The sequence below is a fragment of the Neomonachus schauinslandi genome, chromosome 3, assembly GCF_002201575.2.
Source record: "Neomonachus schauinslandi chromosome 3, ASM220157v2, whole genome shotgun sequence".
NCBI classification, from domain to species: Eukaryota; Metazoa; Chordata; class Mammalia; order Carnivora; family Phocidae; genus Neomonachus; species Neomonachus schauinslandi.
In genome coordinates this window covers 69,272,133-69,295,198 of record NC_058405.1, presented here as the reverse complement: position 1 = coordinate 69,295,198, position 23,066 = coordinate 69,272,133, and the positions used below count along the sequence as shown (strand labels likewise).

General features: G+C 39.3%; 1 protein-coding gene across 1 annotated transcript; it reads right to left on the bottom strand.

Moving 5' to 3' along the window:
- Positions 1-14,364: 14,364 nt before the first annotated feature.
- ZAR1L (zygote arrest 1 like) lies at positions 14,365-21,935 on the bottom strand. Its single transcript, XM_021678276.1, has 4 exons — positions 21,276-21,935; positions 19,937-20,029; positions 18,296-18,370; positions 14,365-14,508 (listed from the first exon to the last, which is right to left on the bottom strand). The coding sequence occupies exons 1-4, from the start codon at positions 21,933-21,935 to the stop codon at positions 14,365-14,367; spliced, it is 972 nt and encodes a 323-aa protein (XP_021533951.1).
- Between the last annotated feature and the right edge of the window lie 1,131 nt (positions 21,936-23,066).

The following is a 23,066-nucleotide window of genomic DNA, read 5'->3' as shown; positions in this document are numbered from 1 at the left end:
GGTGAAAAGTACAACATAGGAAATATAGTCAATAATATCATAATAACATTGAATGGTGACAAATGGTGACTACACTTACCATGGTCAGCACAGAGTAATGTATAGAAATACTGAATCATTACAGTGTACACCTGAAATTAATGTAACATGATGTGTCAACTATACTTTTACTAACAGAAAAGAAATATTCATGGTAATGTTAATGTTCTATATCTCAATAGGTATTTGAGTTTCATGGGTTATGTATGTGCGTATTTACAAAAATACAGTGAAGGTACATGAAAAATATGTCCAGTACACTGTATCTAAATTGTATATCAATAGAAAAATAACTGCAAACAGAATATTGGTCTAACGATATGCATGCTGAAGTATTTAGGATGAAGTGTTATTGTCTGCAAGTTACTTTGAAATGTTTCAAAAAACTAAAATGGAATGAAGGATGGACAGAGGAATGGATACATGACTAGATTGTGAAAAATCAAGTATAGTAAAATGTTAAAGGTAGATTCTATGAGGTGGATATATGACTGTTTACTGTCAAGTACTGTCAGTGTTTGAATATGTTCATTGAAAAGCACTTTTAAAAAATGAGGATAGATTATGGACTTGTTGTACAACATCAAGCTTATGAACTCTTGTACTAGAGGGTCCTAGTAGGAAAAGACAGACAGAAAGGGGCAGAAAATTTATTTGAAGAAATAATAGTTGAAAACTTCCCTAACCTGGAAAATCCAGGTGTAGGAATCACAGAGAGCCCAAACAAGATGAACCCAAGGAGATCCACACCAAGACACAAATAACTAAAATGTCAAAAATTAAACAAAATGAGAATCATAAAAGCAGAAACAAACAAATTAGTTACATACAAGGGAAACCCCATATGGCTATACAGTGATTTTTCAACTTTACAGGCCAGAAACGAGTGGCATAATATATTCAAAGTTCTGAAAGGAGAAAACCTACAGCCAATAATACTCTACCTGGTGAGTTTATCATTCAGAACTGAAGGAGAGATAAAGACAAACAAAAGTTAAAAGAAGTTCATTGCCACTCATTCACCAGGACACCTTTGGTCAGTACTCCCTCTGTGCAAAGAGCCCTGGGACCTCCCCGCAGCCCAGCATGAACCCACTTCATCTTCAGCTGTCCTGCCAGAGCACTATCTGTACAAAGAGCCCCAGGACTGCCTAGCCTGCCCCAACTTCAGCTCAGGCCATCCCCACAGAGCAGCTCCAACACAGAGCGTCCCAGGAACTCCAGGCAATACCAGTCACAACTCCAGCCAGCCAAAATCACCATGCAATCTCAGTCTACACAGGAGACAACCATATACAACATATATGCCTAATTCATAGAAACAAACACTGAAAATCAAGCAAAATGAAACAGAGGAATATGCTCAAATCAAAGAACAAGACAAAACTTCCAAAAAAAAAAAAAAGAAAAGAACTAAATGAGAAAGAGATAATGACTATCTGATAAAGAGTTCAAAGTAATGGTTACAAAGATGCTCACAAAACTAGGGAGAAGAGTGAAATAACTCAGAACTTCAACAAAGAGATAGAAAATATAAAAAAGAATCGATTAGAGTTGAAGAATACAATATCTAAAATGAAAATTACACTAGAGGGAATCAACGGATTTAAGAATGCAGAAAATCAGTGACCTGAAAGGGTAACAGAGAGCACCTGAGCTAAATAGCAAAAAGAAAAAATTATTTTTAAAAATGAGGATAGGTGAATGAATCTCCTGGACAACCTCAAATGAACAAACATTCACATTATAAGGGGTCCCAGAAGAAGGGAAGGAGGGGTGGGAGGAAAACATATTAAGAATAGCAGCTGAAAATTTCCCAAACCTGGGGAAGGAAACAGACATTCAGATTCAGGAAACAGAGAGAGTTTGAAACCAGATGAACCTAAGGAAATCCAAAACATGACATATACTAATTAAAATGTCAACAATTAAACAGAGTGAGAGAATCTTAAAAGCAACAAAAGCAACTAGTTACACAGGAGGGGAGCTCCTAAGAGCTCAGCTAAGAGCTGATTTTTCAGCAGAAACTTACAGGCCAGAAGAAAGTGGCATGATATATCAAAGAGCTGAAAGTGAAAAACCTGCAACCAAGAATACACTACCCAGCAAAATTATCATTCAGAAGTAAAGAAGAAATAAAAAGTTCCTCAGATAAACAAATTTAAAGGAGTTCATCACCACTAAACTGGCCATCCAAGAAATGTTAAAGCAAATTCTTTAAGTGGAAAAGAAAAGGCCACAATTAGAAATAAAATTATGAAAGGATAAGTTTCATGAGTAAAAGCAAACATACAATAAAGGTAGTAGAGGAATCATTTATAAAGGTAGTATTAAAGGTAAAAATAGTAAAATCAATTATAACTACAAAATTAGTTAAGAAGACCCACAAAATTAAAAAAAAAATGTAACAAACAACACTCGATATATAAAACATGGAGGGCAAAGGAGTAAAAATGAAGTTCTTTTAGATGTGTTATAACTTAACTGACCATCAACCTAATTCAGACTGCTAAATACTTAGAGTGTTAAAGTGAGCCTCATGGTAACCACAAACCAAAACCTATAATTGATACACAAAAAAATAAAACCAAACATAACACTAAAAGTGATGAGTCACAAAAACCGAGCAAAAGAGAGGAACTATAAAACAACCAGAAAACAATTAATCAAATGGCAATAAGTACATACCTACCAATAATTACTTTAAGTGTTAATGATCTAACTACTACAACTGTAAGACATGAAATGACGGAATGGATGAAAAACCAAGATCGAAGTATATGCTGCCTACAAGAAACTCACTTAAGACCTAAAGACAAGTATGAGCTGAATGTGAAGAGATGGAAAAAGATTCAAAAAGAAGCAGGGAGGAAAAAAGCATAGGTAGCTGTACTTATATCGGACAAAAGAGAGTTTAAAACAAAGACTGAATAGCCAAAGCAACCCTGAAAAAGAAAAGCAAAGCTGGAGGCATCACAATTCCAGACTTTATATTAAAAAGCTGTAGTGATCAAAACAGTATGGTACTGGCATAAAAAATAGAAACATAGATCAATGAAACAGAATAGAAAACCCCAAAATGAGCACACAATTATATGGTCAATTAATCTTCGACAAAGGAGGAAAGAGTATCCAATGGGAAAAAGTTTCTTCAAAAATTTGTGTTGGGAAAACTGGACAGCAACATGCAAAAGAATAAAACTGGATCACTTTCCTACACCAAACAAAAAAAATAAACTCAAAATGGATTAAAGAACTGAATGTGAAACATGAAACCATCAAAATCCTAGAGGAGAACATAAGCAATAACTTCTTTTACATCAGCCATAGCAACTTCTTTCTAGATATGTCTCCTGAGGCAAGGGAAACAAAAACAAAAATAAACTATGGGGACTACATCAAAATAAAAAGCTTCTGCACAGTGAAGGAAACAATCAACAAAACTAACAGGCAGCTGACTGAATGGGAGAAGATATTTACAAATGACATAGCCAATAAAGGTTATTATCCAAAATGTATAAAGAACTGACACAACTCAACACCCAAAAAAGAAATACTCCAATTAAAAAATGAGCAGAGGACAGGAACAGACATTTTTCCAAAGAAGACACACAGCCAACAGACACAAGAAAAGATGCTCAACATCACTAATCATCAGGCAAATACAGATCAAAACTACAATGAGATATCACTGCACACCTGCCAGAATAGCTAAAATCTAGAACACAAGAAACAGCAAGTGTTGGTGAGAACGTGGAGAAAAAGGAATGCTCTTGCACTATTGGTGGGAATGCAAACTGGTGTAGCCACTCTGGAAAACAGTATGGAAATTCTGCAAAAAGTTAAAAATAGAACACCCTAGGATCCAGCAATTGCACTACTGGGTATCTACCCAAACAATACAAAAACACTAATTCAAAGGGATACATGCACCCCAATGTTTATAGCAGCATTATCTACAATAGCCAAAGTACGGAAGCAGCCCAAGTGTCCACAGACTGATGAATAAATAAAGAAGTGGTATATATAAACAATGGAATATTATTCAGCCATAAAAAAAGAATGAAATCGGGCGCCTGGGTGGCTCAGTTGGTTAAGCGACTGCCTTCAGCTCAGGTCATGATCCTGGAGTCCCGGGATCGAGTCCCATATCGGGCTCCTTGCTCAGCAGGGGGTCTGCTTCTCCCTCTGACCCTCCCCCCTCTCATGTGCTCTCTCTCTCATTCTCTCAAATAAATAAATAAAATCTTTAAAAAAAAAAAAAAAGAATGAAATCTTGCCATTTGCAATGATGTGGATGGATCTAGAGAGTACAATGCTAAGTGAAATAAGTAAGTCAGAGCAAGATAAATACCATATAATTTCACGCATATGTGGAATTTAAGAAACAAAACAAATGAACAAAGGGAAAAAAAGAGACAAAAAAACAGACTCTTACCTATAAAGAACAAACCAGAGGGGAGGTGGGTGGGGGAATGGATGAACTGAAGGGGATTAAGAGTACAGTTATCTTGATGATCACTGAGTAACATATGGAATTGCTGAATCACTATATTGTGCACCTTAAATGAACATAACACTGTATGTTTACACCGGAATTAAAATTTAAATAAAGGGGGGATTTCAATAGTACATTGTAATCTATAGTCATAAAATATAGTGGAGGTGTTTTTTCCCCTTAATTTTATAAAACAATAGAGATTTGCTAATGTGGAAATTTTCTACTTTTCCTCTATTTCTTCACCTCCTCTTCTTTGAGTGTAGGTGAGGAAAACTGTAAGAGAAAGGCCCCTTAAAGCTACAGCCCCACACCAACTAAGCCCAGTAATAATTATAGACCTACAGTCAAATCTCCTTGGGTTTGTGTTGAGCCTGAAGCATTACTTTTCACCTCCCCAAGGACACAGAGGAATGGAAAGGAGATGAGGGGTAGAGATAGCCACCCAAAAGAGACAGTAAATATCTAACAGATGCTTTCATGATAAGAGAAATGCTTCCTGATATCTTGGTGCTTTCTGGCACTGAAACATTATACACATTTTATCCACTGTCCTAAAAAAAGCAATTTAGATAGGTGCCCCATAATTTGGACTTCAGCTGATTAAAATTATGGTCTCCAAATAGAGTGTTTTAGAAAGAGCACCATACATCTTAGGGATACATGCAGGTCTTATTCCCACTGATAAATGAGAACATTAAGCAAATGTGTTAGTGAAGCTGTGAATAAAGATGCTTGTAACGATTAGCAACACACACACACACACATGCACGCGAGCGTGCACATACACAAACATGCACAGAAGCAGGTCTCAAGGTGCTTCTGGTTCCAAATCCTAACACTGATCTTTCCAGTGAATTGCAGAATCATAGAAATAAGGGTACCTCCTGCTGCTTGCATCAGTAGCTTATACCTGCTTCCAAATACCTGCCTGAACATAAACATTAGTATCCACAGGTGAATTTTATACTATGTTAATTATATCTCCATAAAGCTGGGTGTTTTAATTTTTTGATACACTTACTTAGAATTATTAGCATTTGTTTTTGGGTTTTTAAGATTTTATTTATTTATTTGACAGAGAGCGAGCACAAGCAGCGGGGCGGGGGGGTGGCAGGCAGAAGGAGAGGGAGAAGCAGACTCCCCGCTGAGCAGGGAGCCTGATGCAGGGCTCCATCCCAGGACCCCGAGATCATGACCTGAGCCGAAGGCAGACGCTTAACTTACTGAGCCTCCCAGGTGCCCCGGATTATTAACATTTGAATACCTATCATGAGCTGAGATTTTTCCTACATTCACCAAATTTTTATTGTGCGCCCACTATGAGCTAGGCACTATTTCAGGGGATACTACAGTTGTCAAAACAGATGACATCTCTCCATTCAAGGAGCTTACATTTTAATGGGAGAAGATATACTTGTCTATGTCAGGTGGTGTGAATGCCATGAACAAAAGGAGAGAATAACTGGGGTGTGGTGCTACTTCAGAAGGGGTTAGAGAAGCCTGTCTAATAAGATGAGATCTGAGCAGAGGTCTCAATGAAGTGAGGACACAATATGAGTTTCTGGGAGAAAGAGCATTCCAGCAAAGGGAAAAACAAATGCAAAGATCCTGAAGCAGAAGCATGATCCTATTGTTGAAGGGCTAGCAAGGAAGCCAGTGACTGAGTGAAATGAATGAAGAAGAGTGTTCAGAGAGGACAGCAGAAAGGGTTACGTGAGTCAGGAAGGACTTGGTCCTTTACTGAGTGAGGCAGAAAGTCACTGGATGTTTGGGGGCAGAGCAGTGACATGCTTTTGTTGTAAAAGGATCATTCTGTTTGAATGGTGAAAAAGTTCTGGAAATAGACAGTGGTGATGGTTGTACAACATTGGGAATGTACTTAATACTGCTGAATTGTGCATTTAGAAATAGTAAATTTCATGTTATATTAAAAGCAAAATTTTAAAAAAGGATTGCTCTGGCTGCTGTGTGCAGAATAGACACAGAAGGGCAGGAGTAGACAGACCAGTTAGGGGCTCCTGGGTGGCACAGTCCATTAAGTATCTGACTCTAGGTTTCAGCTCAGGTGGTGATCTCAGGGTTGTGAGTTTGAGCCCTGCGTCAGGCTCCACACTCAGCAAAGGAGTCAGCTTGATATTCGCTCTCCCTCTCCCCCTCCACCCCTCAAATAAATAAATCTTAAAAAAAAAAAAAAAAACAGCTAGAAGGCTGTTATAATAGTGCGGTCAATAGGTAATGAAGGCTTGGGCTGGGGTAGTCTCAACGAAGGTGATTACAGGTTGGTATATTTTGGAAATATTCCAGAGGTAGAACTAACAGGATTTGATGATAACACGTGAAACATGCGAGACTCCAAAGTTTGGCCCAAACCAATGGGAGAAGGGAAGTGCCATTTACCGAGATAAAGAAGTACATGTTTGAGAGGTGTAAATCAAGATTTAATTTTCAGACATCGTAACTATGAGATGCCTAATTACACATCTAAGACCAGATGGCGAGCGAATGGGTGGATATGTGAGTCTGTTGTTGAGAAGTCTGGACCAAAGACATATAGACGGTATTTAAAACCCCTGAGGAAAAATTAGAATCCTCGCCTGTCTCCCCTGTAAGAATCCGAGTGTAAGAACAATGAATTTGAAACCTTAGTTGCAAATTACATCATGTGGGAAACTTGAAACACCAATACCCAGGCTCCACTGCTCTGGAGATTGATGTAATTGGACCAAAGTGTACTCAAATTCCAGGGCTATTTAAGGGTTGAAATCTGTTGCTAAGATTGAAACACTACCTTAGTGATTCTCAAACCTAAGAATCACCAGGGGTGCGTGACAAAAATGAAGAGTCCCTCAGTCAAATCCAGAGTAGGGTCTACCAAACCAGCCATTTTATAACTATCCCATTTTGAAAAACATTTAATTTGAAGAGATTTATTCTCCAGCAAAGTGCTCTTCAACAGCACACCACCAATCACCTTTTGATGTAGGCTGTTTATGTAGTGATTCAACCCCAAATCTATCATTGTCTTATGACTTTGTATTTGAGGTCACCAGAAATGAGCAACTAGAATTCACTGCAGTCCACGTACAGATCAGTTTCCTAGCAGATGCTTCCTTCTCTGTCACCCTCGCCTCTAGCCCAGACCCTGATTTTAAAAGCTATTTCTTGCTCTAACACTGTGCACGAATTCAGGTTCCAAGAACTTTAGCCACCTGCCACCAACTTCTAGAAGTTCCTAAGCCATGAGATTGAGAAAACTCCTCCTTACTTCCCTCTGTTTCCAACTCTTTCCTCATTTCCATTTCAAAAAGTCCAGAGGCAGAAATTCATGCCACCCAGCTGTTTTAGCTATCCTCCCTCAAGCCCATCACCATCACCCACAAGGGTGGTTGTGAACCTTAGCTGTACATGAGAACCATTAAGAAAACTTTTAAAAGATTCAGAGGCACAGGCCCCACCCCAGATCCCTTAAATTAAATGCTGAGGGAAGGAACCTGCCTTAGAATTTATAAAGTTCTTCCTATGACTTTAAGTGGCAGCTGTGGTTGAGAACCGCTGATCTAAAACCCTCCTGCTCACACTCCCTTCTTCATTGAATAGATTATAGCTTGTTGCTCATTGCCGCCTTCTTCACCCCAACCACTCATACTGTTCTCAGGAACCGCAACATCCTCATGCATGACCCACACAAAATCTTCTCCTCTCGGTTTTCGCATTCTTTCCTCCAGGGGTCTTCACCACTCTACTCCACTTTGACCACCCGATTTCATGGCTATATCAAAACCCTATTAGTAGCAGTAAGTGTACCAGCTGCAGCACCTCACCTTTCAGCATCCCACTCGGGAATCCTTCCAGTTCCCCCTTTATTCTCACTCCCACTCGATCTCATAATTCTTCTCCCGTCATAAATAACAACCTGTAGATCTCACGACTTTTCCCACTATCCATCCCATATCTTTATTCCTTTTTCTGCTGAACAAGTTTAAATTCCAGGGACTATAATCACTCCCTTGCTGACATTATCAAATATCTTACACCTGTCTTACTCAACTAGTTAAAACTAAGATCTACCCTTCCCATGCCTGCACCAGAATCCCCTACATATGACATTACTAGAACACAACTGCAACCAAGCATAGTTCAAACAGCACCAAGTCTCAAAACAAGGTCCCAATGCTATCAGAAAATCCTATAATACAATTATGCTTCCCTGATAATATCAAATTCCCAGTACTTTACTTCGATCCTTGCTTTTCCTCCTCAGCTTCCCACCCCTTTCCCTTCCCATCTGCCTCAGCTAATGACTTTGTTTCATAATGCATTGAATACATAACACAGAGGGCCTCATCTTCACCCCCAAATCTATAAACTTATTTGTAGCCCCATGTCCTAGGTGTTCCATCCCTTTACAATAAAGAAAATATTATTGCTTCCACTTGTGCTCTGGATTTCATCTGTTCTCCCTTTACAAGGGCTTTGCCCCTGTGGGCATGTCCTCCACCGACTGTACAATCAATTTCTCTCTACCAAATTATTTTTTTCTCTCTACTGAATTATTTCCATTAATATACAAATGTACTCAATATCTCACTTTTCCCCCAAATGCCCTTCTGGCTACCACCAATTTCTCCGCTTTTTAATAGCAAAACTTCTAGAAAGTATTATCTCTATTCACGGTCTTGACTTTTTTTACTCTGGCTTCCATCCCCACCATTCCATCGAAAACTTCTTTTAAGATCATCAGTAACCTTCATGTCGCCATTCCAACAGACATGTCTATCTGCATCTTTCTCACTCACCACAGGAATAGACTCAGTTGAACTTGAAATACTGTTTTAGCTTTGCTTTTGTGACACCATCCTCTTCCTATCCCTCTTGATCTCCTATTTTACCTAACCTCTAATCTCTTGCTAGTTAAAGTGTGATCCAGAAAACCAGCAGCATTAATAGTATCTGGGACTTTGTTAGATTTGCAGACTCAGACCCCAAACCTACTGGATCAGAATCTGAAATTTACATGATCACCAGATAACTCCTGGGACATGAAAGTTTTAGAATCATTGCTCTAGGGGCGCCTGGGTGGCTCAGTTGGTTAAGCGACTGCCTTCGGCTCAGGTCATGATCCTGGAGTCCCAGGATCGAGTCCCGCATCGGGCTCCCTGCTCGGCAGGGAGTCTGCTTCTCCCTCTGACCCTCCTCCCTCTCATGCTGTCTCTCATTCTCTCTCTCAAATAAATAAATAAAATCTTTAAAAAAAAAAAAAAAAGAATCATTGCTCTAAATGTTGGTGTGCACCCAGAGCCCTGTGCTGTGCTTTCCTCCTAGGTGGTCCCATCCAGACCCAAGGCTTTAAAAACTATGTATTTTTTATCTCCAACTCTCTCTCTCTCACACACAGCTCTGACAGCTCTCCTAAATTCCAAATTCATATACTCAAGAGCCTACATGACATGTCCATTTGGATGTCTCAAATATTTCAAACCTAATATATTGAAACAGAAACCCTCTCCCCATCTCACTACATAGCTCCATCAAAGTAAGAACAGCTGTTTACTGAGCCCTCACAATGCTACAGGTATGATCTTCAGTGCATAACACATATCAGCTCCTTTAGTCCTCAGGCCACCACCAAGAGACAGGTACTAGGATTGTCCCCATTTTACAGAAGAGTACCTGAAACATGGAGAGTTAAGTAGAGGCATATCTTGTTTTACTGCACTTCATTTTACTGCACTTTGAAGGTTTGTGGCAACTCTATGTCAAGCAAGTCTATCGTCACCATTTTTTCCAATAGCATTTACTCACTTTGTGTCTGTGTCACATTTTGGTGGTTCTCACAGTATTTCTACCTTTTTCATTATCATATTTGTTATGATGATCTGTGATCTTTCATGTTACTATTGTAATTGTTTTAGGGTGCCTCAAACTGAGCCCCTATAAGATGAAAAACTTAATCAGTAAATGTTATGTGTGTTCTGACTGTACCACCAACCGGCCATTCCCCCATCTCTCTCCCTCTCCTCAGGCCTCCCTTTTGCCTGAGACACAACAATATTAAAATTAGGCCAATGAGTAACTCTACAATGGTCCCTCAATGTTCAAGTGAAAGGAAGAGTTGCGCATCTCTCACTTTAAGTCAAAAGCTAGAAATGATTAGGCTTAGTAAGGAAGGCATGTCAAAAGCTGAGATAGGCCAAAAGCTAAGTCTCACTTGCCAAACAGGTAGCCAAGTTGTGAGTGCAAGGGAAAGGTTCTTGAAGGAATTTAAAAGTGCTGCTCCAATCTTGCACAATTGCAAGACTGCTGAATCACAGATCTGTACCTCTGAAACAAATAATACAATATATGTTAAAAAAAAAAAAGAAGAAGAAGATAGCAGGAGGGGAAGAATGAAGGGGGGAAATCGGAGGGGGAGATGAACCATGAGAGACGACGGACTCTGAAAAACAAACTGAGGGTTCTAGAGGGGAGGGGGTGGGGGGATAGGTTAGCCTGGTGATGGGTATTAAGAGGGCACGTTTCCTGCATGGAGCACTGGGTGTTATACGCAAACAATGAATCATGGAACACTACATCAAAAACTAATGATGTAATGTATGGTGATTAACATAACAATAAAAAAAATTTTTTTTAAAAAGTGCTGCTCCAGTGAACACACAATGATAAGAAAGTAAAATAGCCTTTTTGCTGATACAGAGAAAGTCTGAGTGGTCTGGAGAGAGGAAGATCAAACCAGCCACAACATTCCCTTAAGCTAAAGCCTAATCCAGAGCAAGGTCCTAACTCTCTGTAATTCTAAGAAAGCAGAGGGAGGTGAGGAAGCTACACAAGTTTAAAATCAGCAGAGGTGGGTTCATGAGGTTTGAGGGAAGAAGCCAGCTCCATAACATAAAAGTGCAAGGTGAAGCTGTAAACACTGGTGTAGAAGCTGCAGCAAGTTATCCAGAAGATCTGCTTAAAATAATTCATGAATGTGGCTACACTCAACAACAGATTTTCAATGTAGACAAAACAGCCTTCTATTGGAAGAAGATCCATCGAGGACTTTCACAGCAAGAGAAGAGAAATCAATGCCTGGATTCAAAGCTTATCTTGTTAGGGACTAATGCAACTGGTGACTAAACTGAAAACAATATTCACTTATCATTCTGAAAATTCTAGGGCCCTTAAGAATTAAGCTAAACCTACTGTCTATGCTCTATAAACAGAAAAACAAAGCCTGGATGACAGCACATCTGTTTTCAACATGTCTAACTGAATATTTCAAGCCCACTATTGAGACCTACTGCTCAGAAAAAGATTCCTTTCAAAATATTACTGCTCACTGACAATGTACCTGGTCACCCAAGAACTCTGATGGAGACTTACAATGAGATTAATGTTCTTTTCATGCCTGTTGACACATAATCTATTCTACAGCCCATAGATCAAGGAATAATTTTGACATTCAAGTCTTTTTATTTAAGAAATATACTTCAAACTGCTATAGCTGTCATAGACTGTGATTCCCCTGATGGATTTGGGCAAAGTAACTTGAAGAACTTCTGAAAAAGATTCACCATTCTAGATGCCATTAAGAACATCTGTGATTCACAAGGCACCTGGGTGGCTCAGTGGGTTAAGCATCTGACTCTTGATTTCAGCTCAGGTCATGATCTCAGGGTCATGGGATCAAGCCCTACGTCCTGGCTCCATGCTCAGCATGGAATCTGCTTGTCCTGCTTCCTCTACTCCTCCCCCCACTTTCTCTCTCTCTCAAATAAATTAAATCTTTAAAAATAACAACAAAAAAGAACATTCATGATTCATGGGACAATGCTAACAGTTTGGAAGAAGTTGGTTCCAACCCTCCTGGATGACTTTGAGGGAGTTTGAGACTTCAATGGAGGAAGTAACTGCAGATGTGGTGGACACAATGAGAGAACTAGAGTTCAAAGTGAAGCCTGAAGATGTGAGATGGCTACAATCTCATGATCAAACTTGAACAGATGAGGAGTTGCTTCTTATGGATGAACAATGAAAGTGGTTTCTTGCAATGGAATCTACTCCTGGTGAAGATGCTATGAAGATGGTTGAAATGACAACAAAGAATTTAGGATATTATATCAACTTCATTGATAAAACAGCTGTATAGTTTGAGGGTATTCACCCCAATTTTGAAAGAAGTTCTACTGTGGGTAAAATGCTATCAAACAGCATTACATGCTACAGAGAAATCATTCATGAAAGGAAGAGTCAATGGATGAGGCAAACTTCATTGTTGTATTAAAATAAGAAATAAGAAATTGCCACAGCCATCCCAACCACCCTAATCAGTCAGTAGGCAAGCACCACCCTGATCAGTCAGCAGCCATCAACATCAAGCCGAGACCTTCCACCAGCAAAAATTACAACTTACTGAAAGCTCAGATTATGTTCAGCATTTTTTAGCCATAAATTATTTTTGAATTATGTACATTTTTAGTAATGCTGTTGCACACTTAATAGACCATAGTGTAGATTACAGTATAGGTAAACATAACTTTTATATGTACTGAAAACTAAAAAATTCATTTGACTGACTTTATTGAGATACTCACTTTATTACGGTGGTCTGGAACTGAACCTGCAATAGCTTTAAGGTATGCCTGTAATTTGCTCACAAACTTACATCTACCACACCCAGGATTTGAAGTTAGGTAATCTGCCTCCAGAATATGCTCCTAAATGTTATACCTCTCAATGCCATCGTGCCCCATAGCTCAAAGTAGAAATCTAAAAGTCATTTATTTCTGCATCATCCACTTCCAATCCTGTATAATTCCAACATTATCTTGAATTGATGTGCTTCTCTCCATCTCCATGGCCATCACCCTTGTCTGAGCCATCATTTTGCTTGTATATTCTGGTCTTCCCCCAACAGAGGGAGTTTTTCTAAAGAACCTGATGTCACAATCTTGTTGAAACTCCTTTATGGGCTTCCGCATGCCTGACCATGGCCAAAAGAACTTTCTGTGACCTGAGCCCTGTCCTCTCCAGCATCTGTCCCACATTAGCTTGAGGGGCCCCTATTCCTGGGACATACCAACTATGTGGCCCACACACTCAGAGCCTTTGCTCTTGCTGTTCCCTTGGATCAAAACCATCTTCTTTTCTCCTGCTCCCTCCATCCTGCAGGTCTCAGTTCTCCTGCTCCCTCATCCCAGCCACACGGTCTAAAAGCTCAGTCTATGATAGCATTGTTTCCTTCATAGGACTTACCACATCTGAATCTGGGAAAAAGAAAGTGTAAATGTAGTAGTTCAAGCCATGGAGCAAGTTCAAGTCCATGTGGGTTCAAATCCTGGCTCTATACTATGATCTCTCTGTGGCTCCCTCTCCTCATCTGTTAAGAAACGGTATAGTAGTTTCTACTTAATATGGCTGCTATGATGAGTTGCAATCCCTAGCACATAAGTGCTGTTTAAGCATTTGCTATAATTATTGAAGGCAAGGACTTTGCCCCCGATCATCTCTATGTTCCCAGTGCTTAGAACACGCAGCTGATAAAAAGTTTGTCAAATGACTGTTGTTCCTCTTCATTGTTCCCTTTATATAAGGTACAGTATCTACTATTTCCCAATGCCATATGGAGGTTTTTACCCCGTGATCACAATTAATGTACCTTCATGGTCTATTTTACATGCATTTATTTTATTCCACTCACATTGTACAATTGTTATACAACCTACAAAAAGTACAAAAGCCTAATCCATTTTCCAATATCAGCTCAGAGCTAAGTTGCAAAAAAGGAACAGTACAGTGAGTTACAAGGAGACTTGAGTGTCCTGTACAATTTATACTGCCTGTCACATGATGTATTTAAAGCTGTAAGTATTGCCACAGGAGAATCTCTTGTCTTTGCAGCGACCACACAGTTCCTGTCGATGAGGCCTCCTTAGGTCAGTGTGTCTTTTCTTTTGAGGACAGGAACAACGAGACTTTGAACAGGTCTTTAGAGAACAAGGAATAGTTTGGACACTAAATAATTAAATCAGTGTTTCAAATATAATCCTCAAATCAAAATACTTCTCCCCACCACCCGTATCCCTCATATCTTCATCTTCCTTTGAATCCTATGAGAAGTCCAGGACCAAGTTGTACAAAACCACTCCTATCCTGTTAAATGCCATGCATTTTTCAAGATGAAAGAGCAAAGATGATATTTCAGAGAATACTGCTAAGCCAACCGAGAAGATCTACTGTAAGAGAAAGATTTTAAAAGAGTTTATAGAGTGTCTTCACTAATGGGTTTTTACATTTGTAGCCAGGTGGGGTTGAGGGGCAGTGAGTGAGTATTAAGTGATTTGATTATCTAGGCTGGAATTTTCGAAAACCCGAGAGCAGTGATTCTCAACCAGCTGTATTTTACCAACCAGCAGACATCTGGCAATGTCTGGAAATGCTTTTGGTTGTCACAACCAGGGGGGAGGGATTCTAGAGGAAGTTAATTCTTTTTTCTCTCCAGACATGCCTAATCTTTACTATAATTTAGAGTATTCTTAACCATTATCCCATTCTATCTTCTGATAAATAAAAATCACATCCTATGGAGACCAGTATATTGCCCTTGTCCGCCCTCCGAAACCTGCTAATCTTTAAAACTGATCACTGCTCTATCTTCTGCATATGACCACAGCTAAAAAGAGTAAGTTTTACATTTTATTTTGTGGAAACAGGCATCTTCATTTTGCAAATAAAAGTCTTAAATATGATTTATGAAATGTTGTACATTTATATCTTCCACTTTTCCAGTGAGTGACAAGCATGCAACCTTGTAAGGAAATTCTAATAGCTAATACATGGTATTTATTGTATGCACTGTTCTAAGCACTTTTTATATAAACTCATTTAATCCTCACAATACTCTCACCATGGAAGAAAAGCCTCAATAAAAAATAAATAAATAAAAATCAGTATGTACTCTAAAGGTAGGTTTCTGTTTCTGGCAATGGTGGACTAGTAATTTTGACCAAGCCTCCTACTTAGGATAACTTGAAAAGCAGAGCTAAAGAAAAATAACTTTTTAAAAGAACTATTCAAAGGCACTGGAGAATTATCAAAGAATTAGAGAAAGAAACCCAGAAATGGAGGTGAGCCTGATATTTGGGACTATTTCCTCTCTAAAGGTCTGCCAATTCTGGAAGAGGTGAAAGTGGGAAGCTGAAAGTAAGTTTGACAAGCTGATGAAGCTGAAGGATAATTTTAAACATGCCCAACAGAAGAGACCTGGTTTTGTGTTGGGACCCTGAAAGGCTGCAGCCTAAGAATAAAGATGAGCCAAGAACTGACCCAGCTTTCACAGATGCTGAAGCCCAGCTTCAAAACAGCTCAACCCTGATTAGAAAATAGCAATCTAAATTGTTGGTGTCTCTAAGCTTCCCACCAGAAGCAAACAAATCTCTTGTGGAGGAAGATACTATCCTAGGCCTCAAATTATCACTATAATTCTTCAAGTCAATAGACAGCACTCAATCAAAAATAACCATAGGAGGTGTATGAGGAGACAGAACCACAGAAAATGAAGAGGATAGCAACAGAGCCATAGGGCATTAAGTTAATGGAGTCACCTAATACAGATATTAAGATAATTATGCTTAATACATTCAAAGAAATAAGACTGATATTTTCAGCAGAGAACTGGAAGTCATTTTTTCAACACATAAAAATTGTAGCACTGCTAAACAGAATAACTGAAATCAATTCAACAGATGGATTTAATAGCAGGTTGGAAATAGCTAAGGAAAGAATTAGAGAAATGAAGGATAGTTTTGTAGATGATATCCAAACTGAAGCAAGGAAAGACAAAAGCATAAGAAATATAGAAAAGAGCATAAAAAGCATAAGGGAGATGGTGAAAGGTCTAATATGAGTAACTGGAAGAAAGAGAGAATGGAAGCAGAAGTAATATTTTAAAAGATAATGGCTGATAACTTTCCAAAAGAGATAAAAATCTTCAAGCTACAGATTCAAGAAACACTATGAATCCCAAATAGAGTAAATACAAAGAAATCACAACTAGGCATATAATTGTAAAACTACTGAAAACCAAAGCAGAGAGAAATAGCTTAAAAGCAAGTAGATTTAAGGAGACAAAGAGCAAGAGATATTACTTCAAAAGAGCTGCAAAAATACTAATAGCCAACTTCAAAAAAACAATGAAGGTCAGACCCTTAGTGGGCAGAAAGAATACTACTGCCAACCTAAAAATTCTATACCCAGCAAAATTATCCTTTAAAATCCAAGAGGATGTGCCACCTTCAGACCTACACTACAGTAAGTATTAAAACACGGGGCACCTGGGTGGTTCAGTCCGTTAAGTGTCTGACTCTTGGTTTTGACCCAAATCTCAGGGTCTTGAGATCAAGCCCCATGTTGGGCTCTGTGCTTGGCAGGGATTCTACTTGAAGCTTCTCTCCCTCTGCCCTTCCCACTACTCTCTCCCTCTCCTTCTCTCTAAAATAAAATAAAATCTTTTTAAAAATATTAAAGTGTATTCTTCAGGTAAAAGGAAAATGGCCCCAGATACAAAAAAGACCTAAAAACAGCAGAAAGGAAATATATGTAGCTAAAGCTAAATGAATGACTATATAAAATAAAGTCTTGCGAAGTTTAAAATTAAAATATACAACAGCAGTATATAAATTAGGATGAGGTGATAAGGAGTTAGAGTGTTCTAAGTTCATTTCATTGTCAAGGAGAGGTAATGTTCACAGTTTATGTAGACCTTGATAGGTCAAAGAATCATGTTGTAACGTCTAAGGTAACTACCAGAAGAAGAATAAACAATAACTACCAAGATAATAGAGATGGGGAATCATTTTTTTAATTAAAAACTCAATTCAATTGAACACAAGAAAAAGGAGTATAAGAAAATAAAATATATTTAAACCCAACTTATAATATTAAACATAAACAGACTGAATGTCAGACTAGAAAATCTAAAGGTAAATCATTTATAAACTATTAGACTAGTTTTTTTGAATATTTTGAAGTAGTACAAAAAATATTTTTAACTAAATGAAGGATTTAGATTTAAAAAAACTCGATTACAAAAACCAACTATGTCACACTTGCCTGAAAATTTTAAAAAGAGGTCTCCCGCAAGCTGTTTTAGATAAGCTCTCATCTAATTCTGTGACTTCCTAGACACTGGAGGCACCATAAAATCTGATCATAGTTCTAATATTTACTATTTGTCTAAACTTTCTTATTGAACTTTAGCTTTCTAGTCTGTAACATGGGGATAACACCTACCTCAAGGTTTAGATTACAGGAGATAAGGCACGTAAAGCACGTAGCCCAAAGTTTGGTACATAGTAAATGCTTAATACAGGTTACCTATTAAGTTACTACATCCATATGTAATTACTGAAACACTATATTGTACACCTGAAACTAATATAACACTATGTTAACTAACTGGAATGAAAATAATTAAAAAAAAAAAAGTTGCTACATCCAAACTACACACAGGGTGTTTGAGAAACAACACATACAGCCCATACATAAACACACCATATAAAGCAACTTAAAGGAGTCAATCTTTCACCCGTTCCTACACCACTCCAAAATCTAGAATTTATCTTTGATTTAAAATATTACAAAGATTCAAGGTATAGAAAACTTAACACTCCTATGCAAATACCCAATTCTATCTAATCCCAACATTTCGCCACAGAAGCTTCTATTTAAGAAGGGCAACATTATAGACATAATGAAAGGTCTCTACATGCTTACCTGACATTGGATTGCTTCTACTCGATAAGGGTTAAAACTCTTTTGGCATTTGCAACATAGTTGTTTGAAATAAACCTAAAGAGAAATAAGTCTTTTTTTTAATACAAGATTATAGATACCTTAGACTCCCAGTTCTTAATTTAAGTAATTCATTCCCCCACATTCTGCCTTGCTTTTGCCCAACCTCTACCCTGAGGTCTTAAGCTCTTCTGGTGTTATCAGTCACTTTTCTCACTCTTTGAACCTGTTTCCTTACCTGTAAGATCAAGATACTACCATTTATTTTCTAGAATTCTGACAACTACCCAACAATATACACAAAGTACCACAGTAAAAATCTTCGATGGGAAGTAGCTATTATAATTTTGCTCACTGTGTGGGCTGAACCCTTGACCTTCTCCTTCTGTCCTAGTCTATGAGCCCTCACTTTTTCATTTTCTCATTTTTTCCCCACCTGAACTTCAAATTATTTGTAATTACACACCCATACATACTGTTTCTCAACTTGTGCATTTTCTTGTGCACATTTTCTCCCTGCTTTCCTTGATGAACTCCTATTTATCCTCTAAAATCCTGCATGGACATCATGATGCCTTCCCTCCGACACGGTAATCATCCCCCTCCTGTGTTATTTCTGCACCACTTTCATGCCCCTGGGGCCACTGTATCTACCACCAAATTGCATTTTTTCTATGTCACTCCTAGGAGAATACATTTCTTAAGAATGAGTTCTAGGTCTTGTTCTTTGTATCCTTGCATCTTGGAGTGTTTTAATTAAACCCATTGTTTTTCTTCTGGCAAAAGAGGTAAGTAATTTTAGTATAGTTTAAAAATCATTTGCCTCCACAGTCTACTAAATGGTTAGTACGAAAAGTCAAGTTTTCACTCAGTTCTTAGCACGCTCCTTGCCCTCTCCTTCTATAGACCGTTAGCCAGAAAAGCAGTATCTAAAATATAGAAAGCACAGGGGACTCAAACTCAACTGCTTGCTGAAGTTAATGAAATAGACCAGATGTGGACTGTTGCAAAATGAAGTGTGCATGCCCAGTGAAAGGAGCTAGAAGCTGCTGAGCCCCAGCCTAGAGTCTTCACACTGAAATGAGAGTCTATAGTGACCAGAGTCTATCAGGGAAATCTGGAAATGCAGATCGTGAAATCTTTCCCAATCTTAATAGGTTGACAACTAATTCAAATGGGGGGGGGGAGGGACTGCTTAGCCTAAAGAAGTCTCTCCAAGGTTAACCTTCACAATAAATTATTTCTCTTATTGCCCCACCTTGTGGACAGACCATGGAAATTTCCAGGAGCTAAGGCCCAAAGAGGTTCAAAATATACCAATTAAGAAATGAATATAGACAGTTCCACCATACACAATGACAAGAGTTCACCTAAATAACCTGAAATTTTGTTCAACAGAACTACCAAACCAAATGTAACACCAGGTTTAAGAGCTTCAGGAGTTCATATGGACAGTCCAAATCAGTTCAGTTCAAACATTTAGTACCTATTAAGTACCTGGCACTAAGGATGCCAAATGAATGAGACAGCATTATGGTCATGCTCCATCAGGAAACACTCTCCCTCTATTTAACATCTGTGTCTAACCCATCCTCCTCCCACATTTCGCTCACCTTTACTTACCTTATTAGTTCCAGAAATGCACCACACATAAGCACTCTCCCATCTGGTCTTACAATCTTTACAGTGAAAATAGCCATATTTTGGTTCCAAAAACTGCAGATAAGGGGGAAAAGCCTTTTACAATCTTGGGGGGGAATGGCGGAAAGCCAGATCCTCTTTCCTCATGGCTTCATATAAAAAACAAAAAGCTTCCTTAACCTCATTCATGGCTCTTCTCAAGCCTACTACACTAATTTAGCATCTCATCTTTCATTACTCTGGGATTCTTATTGTTCCTGTCTCTCATACTTACTTTTTTTTTTATTATTTTTTTAAATTTTATTGTGTTATGTTAGTCACCATACAATACATCATTGGTTTTTGATGTGGTGATCCACGATCCATTGTGTTCGTATAACACCCAGTGCTCCATGCAGTAGTGCCCTCCTTAATACCCATCACCGGGCTAGCCCATCCCCCCACACCCCTGCCCTCTAAAACCCTCAGTTTGTTTCTTGGAGTCCATAGTCTCTCATGATTCATCTCCCCCTGATTCCCCCCCTTCATTTTTCCCTTCCTTCTCCTAACGTCCTCCATGCTATTCCTTATGTTCCACAAATAAGTGAAACCATATGATAATTGACTTTCTCTGCTTGACTTATTTCACTTAGCATAATCTCCTCCAGGGGAATGCAAGTTGGTACAGCCACTTTGGAAAACAGTGTGGAAGTTCCTCAAAAATTTAAAAATAGAGCTACCCTATGACCCAGCAACTGCACTACTGGGTATTTACCCCAAAGACACAGGTGTAGTGAAAAGAAGGGCCATAAGCACCCCAATGTTCATAGCAGCAATGTCCGCAATAGCCAAACTGTGGAAAGAGCCTAGATGCCCTTCAACAGATGAATGGATAAAGAAGATGTGGTCCATATATACAATGGAATATTACTCAGCCATCAGAAAGGATGAATACCCAACTTTTACATCAACATGGATGGGACTGGAGGAGATCCTTTTCTCATACTTTTCTAATGTTCTTTCAACAATGCCACCCGCACAATCTCCCCTGAATGAAAATCTGATCATATATTTGACAGGCTTGAAACCCCATTTTGTCTCCTCATTCCCAATAGCAGTAGCTGCCAGACTTTTGGTTTTCACATGCTTAAAGTTGGCACCCTATTTTACCAAAGTTACAAAATCTATAGGCCATGTAAAACACGTTTTCAGAACTACCTCTCCTTCATCAAGTAAAGGGAGAAAGCAAAAGAAGATTTTTGCTCTGTTGCCCCAGAAATGGAAAAGAGGAAAGAAAGGATGAGGCTAGCTGAGGACTGAGGACAGGGAGGAGAAAGTTCACCTGGAAATTGGGTTTCCTGAGCAGATCTGCTCCACCACCTCCCTGGGCCTGCTCGCTCTTCCTTTCCCGGGGACTTGAGGCATCTTCCTCCTCCAGCTCATCGTGCTGGTGAAGTTCCTCCTGCTTATCCTCCTCCGACCTAGGTGTTGGTGGTGGCTGCTGCTGCTGGCTGGCCTCAGCAGGACCCAAAAGGGCCTTCCTCTCCTGGGCTTCCTCCTCCCTCTGCAGCTGAATCAAGCCCCTGCGGCCTATCACTGGCGAATAGACTCCCCAGGGTGACAGGGGTGCCCTGTGGCCCGTGCTGCCCCAAGGGGAGCAGCTGCACAAGGTGCGAGGCCCCAGCGAGCACTGCACGGACTTGTCCACCCGTGGGCTCACCTGCACACCCACCTCCCTGGTATTGGCCTTGTAAAGCCGCAGGCTCAGGCTGGGGTTCATCTGGGAGAGAACAGCCTTAAGCTGTGCCCTCTTGTAAGGGTCCATGCAGTAGTCAGAGGCATTTGCAGGCACCAGCAACCCAGGCCTGGCCAGGAAAGTGGGGGGACCAGTGTTTCGCCTCCAGTCGGGATGTTTGTGTTCAGAGAGTCCGGGATGGCCCAAAGGCACTGCATTCCCATAGCCCTGGTACAAGCCATAGGGAACACGGACAAAGCGCTCCATCCGCTCACCCGGTACCCAGGCGCAGCACAATATCCCGGGGGGTTGTCTGTCTCCTTGTTTTGCCTTCCACCTTCATCCACCCCTTCTTTTTCCCCCTGATCGAGTTAGTGCAGGTTCATTCCAAGCTTCTCCCTTTATTTCAGATCCTGATGGGAGCTGCTGCCTATTACCCTAATTAAAGGACAGGAGATGTACCTATCTACAGAGGCCTAATTTCCACCTGATTCCTAATTGCTCTTCCCCATCTCTTCAATTCACTGTCCCTGAATCTTTTTCAAAGCTGTTTTTCATTTCTGACTTCTTATTCTCACACATGCTTTCATTAGCAAGTCATTCATGTATCCTATAGTAACTATTCTAGAGATACTGTTTTAAAGCATATAGTAAATCAAATTCAAGTAGTAAGTTATTTGAACAGCAAACCAGAAGAGTATAAGGAAGTAAGTATACTATGGCAGAGATAATGAATGTAAAGACCCTAGAACCACAGAAACAACGAGCATAACGTTATGGGGGGAGGTTTGTATATAGTGTGAGAAAATGTATTTCAGAGGGTTGTACTGTATGCCAACCGTTCTCATTAATTCACTCCTAGTGAAGATCCCTCTCCCAAAAAGGTGAAAAAAAAAGCAAATTATTTTGATTTAGAGAATAGAAATTTAATCACGGGTTAAGTATCTAAAATCAAAGGGACTTGAATTGAAACCTGGGCCTTGTTACCAGGCAAGTTACTTAACCTGGTGATTTGGTTTCCCTATCTGACAATACTAATTTATAGGATTATAAGATTTAATGTGATATCACCTATAAAACACAAAACAGAATAACTCATAAGGGTTCAGTAAGTGGTAACTATCATAAGCTTTACTATCTGTATTGGTAAGGCTTCCTGCCAAAGCTGAAGAGTATGATCAAACTAAAATGACGTCTACGTAACCCCGTAGAGACCACCCTTTTTCTAATCCAAGGCTGTTTCGCTGTTTACTGCTCAAGAGCTTTCTGGAAGCGGCAAGGTCTATGAGCAGCTCTTACTCCACACCAGTTGAAAGCTTTCTAGGTTATACAACAAACCTGAATTAAGCTTCGTGCTGCTCATGTCAGACACTGCGAATGAGAACAAATTCCCTTCTC

Coding starts and splice junctions, on each gene's coding strand:
- ZAR1L (XM_021678276.1), bottom strand. CDS start 21,935: ATGGAGCGCTTTGTCCGTGTTCCCTATGGCTTGTACCAGGGCTATGGG. Junction 18,371..19,936: donor GCATTTCTGGAACTAATAAG/GTAAGTAAAGGT, acceptor ATTTCTCTTTAG/GTTTATTTCAAACAACTATG. Junction 14,509..18,295: donor TAGAAGCAATCCAATGTCAG/GTAAGCATGTAG, acceptor TGTTCTCTAAAG/ACCTGTTCAAAGTCTCGTTG.